The sequence below is a fragment of the Dasypus novemcinctus genome, chromosome 17 (genome assembly GCF_030445035.2).
Source record: "Dasypus novemcinctus isolate mDasNov1 chromosome 17, mDasNov1.1.hap2, whole genome shotgun sequence".
Lineage (NCBI taxonomy): Eukaryota > Metazoa > Chordata > Mammalia > Cingulata > Dasypodidae > Dasypus > Dasypus novemcinctus.
Window position 1 is genome coordinate 19,673,962 of NC_080689.1, and position 13,250 is coordinate 19,687,211.

Consider the following 13,250-nt stretch of genomic DNA (forward strand, 5'->3'; position numbering starts at 1 on the left):
GAAGATTTTGGATTGGTGATGCCCACTCTGTTTCTGATTGAGAGGGTTCTTAGATCCTATAGGGCAGATGGATGGAACTGTCTTACTTGCAGTTATAGATACTGTCTCCTTTTTAGGATGGGTGTTGTCCATCATCATCCCTTTGTTAGCTGTCCTGGGCAAGTCCAGTGAACTGGAGAATAGGTGCTGGAACTTGTCTGAGATTCAGGGGTCAACCAGCATATGAACAAACTGAAGATTTAAGTCTCTGGGGGCTATATTTTATGAGTATAGTGCTAATTATAGGTTCATTAATAAAATGCCTAGAGTTTAAAAGGAAAGATAACATGGTATTCTGCTTGGTGCAGGTACATTTAAAATAAATGAGAAGATAGGACTAAGATAATTCAGAGCAATATAAGGATAAGGAATTAGTAATGCTACTAAATATTTTAATGTTTAAAAAATGAGATAAGATTTTAAAATGTCACAATTAAAGGAAACATAACATCAAATGTAACAGTAGTGATTGTGCTTATATCCTCCAAAATATAAAGCCTATATATATATGTACTAGCATTTATTAATAGATGTTGAGACATAATTGCTTTGGAAGTTCTTAATAATTCCATTATTCTGATACCATATATACAATCTTACCATTTCCCCCTTTTGACCATATTCAGATATATATTTTTTAGAGCTGTTAATTGTGTTTATATTCTCACTGTTGTGTTACCATCACTGCCATCCTTTACCAAACTATTTCCATTATTCTAAATTGAAACCCTGTACATGTTAAGCCCTAACCCCATTCCCTAACCCTGTCCTGTCACATGGTAACCTTTATTCTAGATTCTGACTCTGAGTTTCCTTATTCTAATTATTTTAAATCAGTGAGATCATACAATATTTGTCATTTTGTGCCTGGCTTATTGCACTCTACATGATGTCTTCAAGATTCTTCCCTATGGTTGTATGTATCAGGATGCAATTCCTTTTTACAGCTGAATAATATTCTAATGTATGTATATTCCACATTTTATTTATCCATTAGTTGATTGATGGACACTTGGGTTGTTTCTGTCTTTTGGCAGTTGTGAATAATGCTGCTTTAAGCATCGGTGTAGAAATACCTCTTTTAGTCTCTGCTTTCAGATCTTTTGTGTATATACCTAGTAGTAGGATTGCTGGGTCATATGATAGTTCTGTATTTATTTTTTGGAGAATCCACAAAATGTCTTCCCCTGCAGCTGCTCTATTTTACATTGCCAATAGCAATGAATGAGTGTTCCTATTTCTCTGCAACATTATTGCCTGTTTTTTAAATAGCAGCCATTCTAATAGGTGTGACTATCTCTTTCAAGAATTTTGTTTTTAATTGGGTTATTTGTCTTTTAGTTCTTGAGTTGACCTAGAACTAGAACTTCTAGTACAATGTTGATTAAACGTGGTAACAGTGGACATTCTTGTCTTGTTCTTGATCTTCAAGAGGAAGCATTCAGTGTTCACTGTTAAGTAGGATGTTAGCTATGGGCTTTTCATATATATCCTTTATTACGTTGAGGAAGTGATTTTATCAAGAAGGAGTGCTAGATTTTGTCAGATTCCTTTTCTCCATCAGTTGAGATGATTGTGTGTTTTTTCCCTTCATTGTGTTAATGTCCTGTATTACACTAGTTAATATTCTTAGTTGAGCCAAGCTTGCATACCAGAGATAAATGGTACTTGATAATGGTATGTAATTCTTTTAATTTGATGTTGGAGTTAGTTTGCTAATATTTTGTTAGTGATTTTTGTATCTATATTAATAATGAATATTTTTCTGTAGTTTTCTTGTGATATATTCATTTGGCAGTGGTGTGATGATATTGGTTTCATAGAATGAGTTAAATACTGTTCACTCCTCTTCAGTGTTTTAGAAGAGTATGAGCAGGATTGGTACTCTTTTTGGAAAGTTTGGTGGGATTCACGTGTGAAGCCATCTGGTCCTGGACTTTTCTTTGCTTAAGGAGGTTTTGTTTTTTTTGTTTGTTTGTTTGTTGTTTTATTTTTATTTTATTTATTTCTCTCCCCTTTCCCCCGCCCCATCCCAGTTGTCTGTTCTCTGTGTCCATTTCCTGTGTGTTCTTCTTTTTGTCTGCTTCTGTTGTTATCAGCAGAACGGGAATCTGTGTTTCTTTTTTTGTTGTTGTTGCGTCATCTGGCTGCGTCAGCTCTCCGTGTGTGCGGTGCCATTCTTGGGCAGGCTACACTTTCTTTCACACTGGGCAGTTCTCCTTATAGCGTGCACTCCTTGCACGTGGGGCTCCCCTACGCGGGGGACACCCCTGCATGGCACAGCACTCCTTGCGTGCATCAGCACTGTGCACAGGCCAGCTCCACACGGGTCAAGGAGGCCCCGGGTTTGAACCGCAGACCTTCCATGTGGTAGACGGACGCCCTAACCACTGGGCCAAGTCCGCCTCCCTTAGGGAGGTTTTGGATGACTGATTCAGTCTCTTTGCTTGTAGTTGGTCTGTTGTGGTTTTCTGTTTCTTCTGGAGTCAGTATAAATTGTTTGTGTGTTTCTAGAATTTTGTTCATTTCATCTAGCTTGTCTAATTTGGCATACAAATGTTGATAGTATCTTCTTATGATTTTATTTCTATGTGATCAGCAGTAATGTCCTCATTTCTGGTTTTATTGACATCTCTCTTTTTTCTTTGTCAGTCTAGGAAAGGGTTTGTCAAATTTATTGATATTTTCAAAGTACCAACTTTTGATTTTATTAATTCTCTGTTTTTCAAATGGCTGATTTCACTTACTTCTGCTTTAATCTTTATTATTTCTTTCCTTCTGCTTGCTTTGGGTTTACTTTGCTCTTCTTTTTTCTCGTTTCTCCAGGTGTGCAGTTAGGGTTTTGATTTTAGCTCTTTATCCTTTTAAAATTTAATTTAGGGCTCTAAATTTCCCTCTTAGCGCTGCCTTCCCTTTATCTCATATGTTTTGATGAGTTATTTTTTCATTTTCATTTGTTTCAAGGTATTTATTGATTTCCTTTGCAGTTTCTTCTTTGACCCAGTGATTGTTTAAACAAAGAGAGTGTTATTTAATGTCCATATATTTGTGGATTTTCTAGTTCTCTGCCTGTTACTGATTTCCAGCTTCATTCCATTATGGGCAGAGAAGCGGCTTTGTATAATTTCATCTTTTTGAATGTATTCAGACTTGTTCTGTGACCCAGGTCTATCACTATCCTGGAGAATGATCCATGTGCTCTTGAAAAGAATATATGTCGTGCTCTTTTGCTTGTGCAGTATTCTGTATATGTTTGTTAGGTATCGTTCATTTGTCGTATTCAAGTTCTCATTTTACTTATTGGTCTTCTGTTTCGATGTTCTGTCTATTGATGAAAGTGGTGTATTGTAGTCTCCAACTATTATTATAGAGGTGTCTGTTTCTCCCTTCAGTTTTGCCTGTTTGTCTCATGGATTTTGGGGCACCCTGTTGGTGCATAAATATTTATGACAGTTATTTCTTCTGGAGTGTCACCTTTATTAATATATTGTGTCCTTCTTTGTCACTTGTAACAGCTTTTGACTTAATGTCTATTTTGTCCGATATTAGCATAGCTACCCCACCCGGCACTTTTTGCTTACTATGTGCATGGATTGTCTCTTCCCATTCTTTCACTTTCAACCTAATTGTGTCTTTGGGTCTAAAGTGAGTCTCTTTTTAAACAGCATACAATTGCATCATGTTGTGCATGTGCAGTTTTTTTTTTTTTAAGGCACCAGGGGCCAGGGATTGAGCCTAGAACCTCGTATGTGGGAAGCTGGCACTCAACCACTGAGCCACATTGGATCACCTGAGTTGGGTTTTTTTGGTTTGTTTTGCTTGTTTTTTTTTTTTTTTTTTTTCCAGGGAGGCACTGGGAACCAAACCCGGGACCTCCCATGTGGGAAGCAGTCTCTAAACCGTTTGAGCCACATCTGCTCCTCTGGATTATGTCTTTTCAAAAAATTTAATTATTTATTTATTTCACTCCCCTTCTCCCCCCCACCCAAGTTGTCTGTTCTCTGTGTCTATACATGCTGCATGTTCTTTGTCCACTTCTGTTGTTGTCAGCGGCACGGGAATCTGTGTTTCTTTTTGTTGTGTCATCTTGTTGTGTCAGCTCTCCATGTGTGCGGCGCCATTCCTGGGCAGGCTGAACTTTCTTTCGCCCTGGGCGGCTCTCCTTATGGGGCGCACTCCTTGCGTGTGGTTCTCCCCTACGCAGGGACACCCCTGCATGGCACTCCTTGTGTGCGTCAGCACTGCGCATGGACCAGCTCCACACGGGTCAAGGATGTGGTAGATGGATGCCCTAACTACTGGGCCAAGTCCACTTCCCATGGATCATGTTTTTTAATCCATTCTGCCAATCTCTGTCTTTCGACTGGGGAATTTAATCCATTAACATTCAGTGTTACTACTGCAGTACTTTCTTCAGCCATTTTGTCCTTTGTTTTTTTATGTCGTATTCTTTTAAAAAAAATTTGTTTTTGTCTTTTCCTTTATTGCAGCCTCTTATTCTGGGTAGTTGTTTTTTTGGTCATGTTTCTGACTAATCTCGTCCTTATTTCTGTTCTTGTATATTTTAAAAATACTTTATTTGACATTATATGTCATTTAGCGTTATATGACACAACCTTCATCTGTAATCTACTAATTTGAAAAGATACTTAGCTTTAGTAGCATTCACGTTCTTTGGTTCCATATCCCTCTGTTTCCCCTCTTTAGGTTGTTTTTATCCCACTTTCCCACTTTATATTTTGCATATCCATTATCAGAAATACACTCTTTTCTTTTTGGATTGTATTCTGAGTCTTACAGGGATTAAAGAGTAGAGTTGTTTATTGAGGATACAGTACTATCGGGTTTAGCATTTACCTTTTTAATTATCCTTACTGATGATCTTAATTTCTTACACTACTCCAAGCCACTCTTTCTTGTCTTTTCCTTTGAACCTGCAGAACTCCCTTTAATAATTCTTGTAGGGCAGGTCTTTTTTGACAAACTCCCAATTTCTGTTTTTCTGTGTATGTTTTAAACTCTCACTCATGGGTAAAGAATTTTTAACTAGAAGTTTTTCTCTTTTAGTACCTTAAATCTATCATTCCACTGACTTCTCCTTGCCATTGTTTTTATGATAAATTGTCAGTCTTATTGAGGATCCCTTGTTTGTAAAAAATTGATTTTCTCTTACTGCTTTCAGAATTCACTGTCTTTGCCATTTGGCATTCTGATTAGTGTGTGTTATGGAATAGGTCTATTAGGATTTATTATGTTTGGAGTACATTGCACTTCTTGGACATGTATTATGTCTTTCATAACAAGTTGGGAAATTTTTGGCCATCATTCCCTCAGTTATTCTTTCTGCCTCTTTTCCCTTCTCTTCTCCTTCTGGGAAACCCATGAAGAGTTTAAGTGGCCCAGCCAACAGAAACTGGATTGTGTGAGGGCACAATAGTTCTTGCCAGGAGTTATAATGCATTCACTCTCTCTTTTTTCTCTTTCTGCTGCTTCTTTTTTTGCCCTGCCCCCCCCTTGCCCTTTTTTGTTTTTTGTTTTTATTTTTTTTTTAAGATTTATTTATTTTTTCTTTATTACTCTCCCCTTCGCCCCCCCCGCCCCCCCAGCCCATTTGTCTGCTCCCTGTGTCCATTCCCTGCGTGGCTTTCATTCTTGTCAGTGGCACTGGGAATCTGTGTCTCTTTTTGTTGCGTCATCTTGGTGTGTCAGCTCTCCATGTGTGCAGTGCCACTCCTGGGCAGGCTACGTTTTTTTTCATACTGGGCAGCTCTCCTTGAGGGGGTGTACTCCTTGCATGTGGGGCTCTCCTACACAGGGGATACCTCTTCGTGGCGTGGCACTCCTTGTGTGCATCAGCACCGTGCATGGGTTGGCTCAGAGTCAGGAGGCCCTGGGTTTGAACTCTCGGCCTCCTTTATGATAGGTGGATGCTCTATCAGTTGAGCCAGATCTGCTTCCCACCTTGTCCTTTTGTATACAGCACTGCTCAACTGCTTGTTTTCTGACCTGGGTTGCTGCTGACTTGGTCCTTTTGCCTAGATGTTTGTGGAGGGTCTATGTGGGATTCTAACTCCTTGCTGCAAATGACTCTGTAGTCTTTGTTTGCTATGTAAATCCAGGCGGCTGACTCTGAATGGCTCCCTGTCCTTGTGGGATTGAGTAAGTGGGAGAGAAATGGGAACCACTGGTAGGTCACGATGGAAATTTCCTACCTGATATTTTACTTTTTCTTTTCTTTTTTTTTTTTTTTAAAGATTTATTATTTTTATTTATTTAATTACCCTCCCCTCCCCCGGTTGTCTGTTTTCTCTGTGTTTTTGCTGCGTCTTGTTTCTTTGTCCGCTTCTGTTGTTGACAGCGGCACGGGAAGTGTGGGTGGCGCCATTCCTCGGCAGGCTGCTCCCTCCTTCGCGCTGGGCGGCTCTCATGGGTGCACTCCTTGCGCGTGGGGCTCCCCTACGTGGGGGACACCCCTGTGTGGCAGGGCACTCCTTGTGCGCATCAGCACTGCATGTGGGCCAGCTCCACACGGGTCAAGGAGGCTCGGGGCTTGAACCGCGGACCTCCCATGTGGTAGCCGGACGCCCTAACCACTGGGCCAAAGTCCGTTTGCCTTACTTTTTCTTAAATTAAGCATTTGTGGAGTCCTCAAGTTTCTATTGTCCTGCAAAGTTTTTAGCAAGTAGGGTCTGTCCTTTTATTCACTAAACCTCAGGGGGTGTGGGGAGGGCAGATGGACTTCTTTTTCAGGGGATGTTGTTCATCTGATGAGTTTTTCATTTCAATTACTGAACTTTGAAGATCAGATTTTTGTTTTCTTTTTTATAGTTTTCATCTCTATGTTCAGACATTTTGCTAATTAGAACTATAGAGGATGGTAGCCATGGACAAACAAACAAAAACTCTTAAGAGAGAAAAATCAGAAACCAGAGTTTCTACTTGATGTTATCTAAAATGTCTAGTATTAAATAATTACAAGACATGGAGAGAAAGACTGATCCATACTTAAGAATAAAAAGAGTCAGTGGAAAATGTCTCCACACATCCCAATTGTTAAATTTATCAAATACTTTGAAATGCTATTGCAAATATTTTTAGAGAACAAGAAGACACCAAATATAAGAAATAATAGTAAGCTGGTGAAAATGACTTAATAAATAAAGAACATTAACAAAGAAATAGAAATTACAGGAAAAGCGCAGAAGGAAATTTTTTGGAGTTGAAAAGGAAAATACCGGAAATAAAAAAATTCACTAGAGAGGCTCAAAAGATTTAAGACTGACTCTTCAGCATCTGCACCAAGCCAAGATTTCAACAGACCTCACCAAAATGCCATCTCAAATGGAACATGCCATGGAAACTATGATGTTTACATTTCAAAAATTTGCTGGATACTAAGACTACTTAACAAAGGAAAACCTGAGAGTACTCATGGAAAAAGAGTTCTTAGAATTTTGGGAAATCAAAAAGACCTTCTCGCTGTGGACAAAGTAATGAATGATCTGGACTAGTGTCAAGATGGCAGAATGGCTTCTAGAGCTTCTTTTTGGTAATTGCTGGGTTTACCATCACTTGCAATGACTGTTGTAGTAAACATGAAACAGAAGGAAAAGAGTTAGGCAGAATTGAGGAATTAATTCCTCCACCCTCATAAGAATTGTCTCAGGAGTTGCTCAGGAAATCTGCCTGACAGCTTCCCTCTGCATATTAATTTCATAGCAGATTGGAGGACTTAGAAATTGTACAGATAAAAGCCATCTTCCATTTTACAAATAGAGGAAGAACAGACAATTAAATGCCAGATAAAGTTTTGATTTTTATATTGCTTGTATCTGCTTGCCGTCAATAAGCAAATTTCATTTTTAATAAAAAGAAAAGCAGGTTTAAGATGGAAGTAGATTTAATAAGTGGAGTGAAGACTGATTAATAAATTAGCCAATCGGAATAACGGAGAAAAGATTGAAGAGAAAGAACTTCAGATACCTTTGAGGCAGATCAAGTGTAAGAACATATATATAATGGGATTTCCAGAATAAAAGGAAAGAGAGATAAGGTTTTAAATATATATTTGAAGAAATAATGAGCAAAATCTACCCAATTTTGATGAACAGCATTAGTCTACAAATCCAGTCAGTCTAACAACCTCACCCAAGTAGGATAAAGAGTTTCACATTTATAAACATTTTAGTCAAACTGTTAAAAGCTAAAGAAAATGTGAAAATTGTAATGGTGAAAATAGAAAAATGACTTAGTTCAGACAGGGAAACTAATAAAATTAATAACTGATGTCTCATCAAAAACTGAAATCCAGAATGCAATAGAATGACATCTCAAAGTGTAGGAAAAATAATGTCAACTGAAAAGTTTACATACAACTCAACTATTCTTCAGAATGAATGATTGGGGAACCTATAATCAAGATTATAGAGTAAAGATGCTTTAGAACACTGTATGCCTACGAAAGCTTTGAACAATCAGCAAGAACTAATAGAACAATCATTTAAGAACCTCCAAAGAAACAGTTCAAGGATTGTAGTAACAGGGTGAGTGCCACATCAAGAAAAAGTCCACTTAAAAGTAGTGGAAATCCTTGGCACCCAGGCTGGCCCTACCCCATTCCTTCATTGGCTTGGCACAGAGTAGGTTTGCCCTACCAGTATGGATCCCTGTTCACAGTTCCAGAGGGAACAGAGAGACTGCATAACCCTCATATGCATACTGGGAACATAGCCCAGTCAGTCCGGTGATGGCCTGAGGGTCTCAGTATCCCAGAACTTGCTCTGCGTGAAGAAGGCGGCTCACTGAAGCTCTTCTACATCTACTCCAGAAAAGCAATCCACTCAAACTGCCAGGGCTAAGGTAAGGGCATCACGGTGCAGTGCCTGGGATTGTGAGAAAACTTTCCTAGACAAGTGGGGAATCATCCATGTATATGCGGAAATTCTTAGGGTCATGTATACATACTAAGGCCAAGAGACACATGCATACAGGATCAGAGAGGACATATGTTTTGGCCTGGAGCTATTCTCCAAACTCAGTGTGTGGATAAACCCTGAAAGAGAGTACTCACACTGGTCAAATACCAAAGATTGAGAAAGATATAGTTAGCTCCTTGATTTCAAGGAAAGCCATTCCATAATACTAGCAGGATATAAGCTTAAGTTAAATTACAGCAATAAAACACTAAAATATCAAAACGTCAAGATTTCAAAACATAGAAACATGAAGTGATTCCCAGGAAAAGGTAGAAAGCTAAAATCATTACAAACCATCAGTGAGGAGAAGCACACCAAAGATATTCCAGGCAAAGGCATTTTTTTAAAAAAATCAGTTTTGTAGATACATATTCACAAAGCATACAGTCCATCCAAAGTGTACAGTCAGTGGTATTTGGTATAGTCTAATAATCGTGCATGATTGAACCCAGGACTTCATACATGGGAAGCAGGCGGTTAACCACTGAGCTACTCTCTCCAATGAGAGTTGGTGTTTTCATTTTGTTTGTTTGTTTTTAGGAGGTATTGGGAATCAAATCTGGGACTTTGTACTTGGGAAGGAGGTGCTCAACCACTTGGAGCTACGTCTGCTCGCTAGAGCATTTTCATTACTCCACTAATAATAATAATAATAATAACAATAAAAATGACTCTACACCTTAATAATCACCTCTCAATCTCTCTGTCCTTCCCCTGCCATACATAGCTGCTTCCAGGCAGACTTTTTAAAAATAAACATGCTCAAGAAGCTAAAGGAAAATATGGACAAAGAACTAAAGGAAATCAGGAAAAAAATAAAACTCAAAGAGAATAAAGAGATGGAAATTATGAAAAGGAACCAAGCAGAGCTGAACACCACAGTAACAGAAATTTTAAATCCCCTAATGGCTTTTTTTTTTTAAATTCATTTTGTAAAAATATTACATTAAAAAAATATGAGGTCCCATTCAACCCCCCACCCCCACCCCACCACTCCCCCCACAGCAACACTCACTCCCATCATCATGACACATCCATTGCATTTGGTAAGTACATCTCTGGGCATCTCTGCACCTCATGGTCAGTGGTCCACATCATAGCCCATACTCTCCCACGTTCCATCCAGTGGGCCCTGGGAGGATTTACAGTGTCCAGTGATTGCCCCTGAAGCACCATCCAGGGCAACTCCAAGTCCCCAAAACGCCTCCACATCTCATCTCTTCCTGCCATTCCCCATACCCATCAGCCACCATGGCCACTTTTCCCACTCCAATGCCACCTTATCTATGTGGACCTTGGATTGGTTGTGTCTGTTGTACCTCCATGTCAAGAGGAGGCTCCGATTCCACATGGATACTGCATGCAATCCTCCTGCTTTCAGTTGTAGGCACTCTAGGCTCCATGGTGTGGTGGTTGTCCTTTTTCAACTCCATCTTAGCTGAGTGGGGTGAGTCCAATAAATCAGAGTGTAGGAGCTGATGTCTGTTGAGGCTCAGGGCCTGGCTATCATATTGTCAGTCCAGAGATTCAAATCCTCTAAATATATCTTAAACCCCAACACCACCTACAATTCCAGTAAAGTAGCATGAAAGTCTTGTGAAAAGAGATCCCATCTGAGTCCAGTTTCATCATGCAGAACGAAGAGCTTTTAACAGCAGATTGTAGCTGGTAAAAGAAAGAAGCCATTAATTTGAAAAGAATTTGTATCACTCATTCTAAAAGAAGATTTAAAAAATATAAGAAAAGTGAAGTGTCTGAGGAACCTGTGGAACACAATTAAGCATACCAGTATACACATTTTGGGGAATTCCAGAAGAAAGAGAATGGAGCCAAGAGAATATTCAAAGAAGTAATGGCTGAAAACTTCCTAATTTAACGAAATATATGAATATACACATCCAAGGTGCTCAACAAACTTCAAACAGGATAAGCCCAAACAGACCTACATTGCACCATGTTAAATCAAACTGTCCAGTGCCAAGGATAAAGATAGAATTCTGAAAGCAATAAGAGAGGAGCAACATATCACATAAAAAGAAACCTCAATAAGATTAAGCGTCAATTTCTTATTGGAAACCATGGAGGCAGGAAGGCAGTAGGAAGTGCTGAATGTAAAAAGTTACAAATAAGAAAAACTCTTTCAAAAACAAGGGAAAGATTAAGACACTGCTAGATAAACAAAAGCTGAGAGATTTCCTCAACAAGTAGAACAGACCTACAAGAAATACAAAGGGAGTTCTGCAGATTGAAAGGAAAGGATACTAGAGAATTGACTGAAGCCAGTTGAAGTATAGAGAGCTCTGGTAAAGACAAAGACAGGGGTAAATGTCAATACCAATATTATATTTGTGATTTAAGTCCTGAAATTCCTGTTCTTCTCATAAGATCCAATAAGGCAAATGCATAAATATAATTTGGACTCATAATGTTCAAGTATGTAATTTATGGCAAGCACTACATTAAAATGATGGGACAAAGGGATATAGTAGCAGAGTTTATGTATGCTTTTCAAGTTGATATAAAAACAAATGAGATTGTTACAGATTTAGGATATTAAATTTAACTCCCACGGTAACTACAAAGAAAATACCCGAGAATATGTAAACTCATAGAGACAGAAATTAGTAGCGTTTACCAGGGGTAGGGGGCAGGAGCAACGGGGAGTCTATGCAAAATGAGTGAAGGATTTCTGTTTGGAATGAAGGGAAAGTAAGTAATAGTAGTAGATGGTGCTGAGAGTACTGCAACATTACAAATTTGGTTGATTAATCCCACTGAATGATATGCTTGGGAGAGGTTGGGATTAAATACAGTATATATGTTTCCATGACTGAAAAAGAGAGAGAAACTAAGGAGATAATGACGAATGCTATTCATGATTCTGGCTGGGATTTAAGAATGGGAGAAGAAAGGCTCAAAGGGACATAGGAAAAAATTGGAATATAATTTATAAGCCTTATATCAATGTTAAATTTCTTGAACTTGATAACTACACTTCAGGTGGTTACATATGTGAATATCTTGTTCTTAGGAAATATACATGGCAGTATTAAGTGTTCATGGAATATGATATATACAACGTACATTTAAGTGTTCAGAAAATGGATTGATAAATAGACACAGAGACGTGCACAGCCTTTGATCAGTATGGGACACATGGAAAATTTAATCAAGCTCCTCACTATGCCTGCCTTACTTCTTGAAACTACATGTTAAATCTCTGGGTAGTTTGCTTGTCCTTTGTTTTCCCCAGATAGAATTGTGTCCTCAGGCTATCACAGCTGATGGACAAGGTTCTTTGTTCACTTGTCATTGATATATCCACTTCGACTGGCAGCTCTCAAAATTAAGATGTCTCCCCTCTGGTATTGGAAGTGAATCTGCTGTCTCCCCTCTGGTATTGGAAGTGAATCTGCTGGTTTTCGTGACTTGTGCCACCCTGGAGTTCAAACAGTTGTCTAGCTTCATGGTTGCATTTTGGAGAGAGGATTTGTTGTCTTCCTTCCTGTGTCTTGCCTGAAATGAATCTCTAAATAATCTTGCTAGAATATACTTTTATTCATTGATTGTTCTCTTAAATATTTGCTAAGTTCACTTGCAGTTTTATTCTGCAGTATAGATATGAAAACGAGAAATTTCATTTCATTGTGAGTGTTTCAAAAAAATTGATAATCTTTGTTTACTTTTGAAACTGCTGAGATTAAGAGATTGGACTGTGGATCCCAATATAGTTAGTGTGTCTCTTTCCTTATCTGTAAACTGGCCACAATAATAGTCCCTATCTCAAGGCTTTTTGTGAAAATTAAATGAATTAATTTAGGTACTTAAAATAGTTTTGCACACGTAAGTACTCAAATAACTATTTTCATGTATGTTTATGTATTTGTCATTTTCTTCATTTAAATTGATTTTCCATTTGCAGTTAGTTGACAGTTTAATTTCCAAGCTTGCCTTTTATCTCCCTAGCAAGTGTTACTAAAGTAAATTATGTTTCCTCCGTAAGGTAGCGTGCTTAATGTTTTTCCAGTTTCCATGTATCTGTGTTGATGGAATTTTACTACACTATAGGCGGTGAGCTTCATTTTCTCCAAATTGGAGGAACTTGTGATGATATTGATGAAGCTGATATACTAGTGGATGGATCTCTTTCTAAAGGAATAGAACCATCTTCAGAAGGTTCCAAACCTATATCAAATCCTTCAAGTCCTGGCATTTCAGGTATTGTATTAAAATTTT

General features: G+C 38.4%; 1 protein-coding gene across 19 annotated transcripts in view; it reads left to right on the forward strand.

The window, feature by feature from the left end:
- Positions 1-13,250, forward strand: part of BIRC6 (baculoviral IAP repeat containing 6) — a 285,301-nt gene that overhangs the window by 85,896 nt on the left and 186,155 nt on the right. For all 19 annotated transcript variants that reach the window (XR_011646085.1, XR_009181110.2, XM_058278359.2 and 16 more), the window contains exon 11: positions 13,083-13,232. Coding sequence is in view for 17 of the 19 variants with exons in the window: in XM_058278359.2 (XP_058134342.1) it covers positions 13,083-13,232 (150 nt within the window). In the remaining 2 variants the exon portion in view is untranslated. The remainder of the gene's footprint in view (positions 1-13,082; positions 13,233-13,250) is intronic.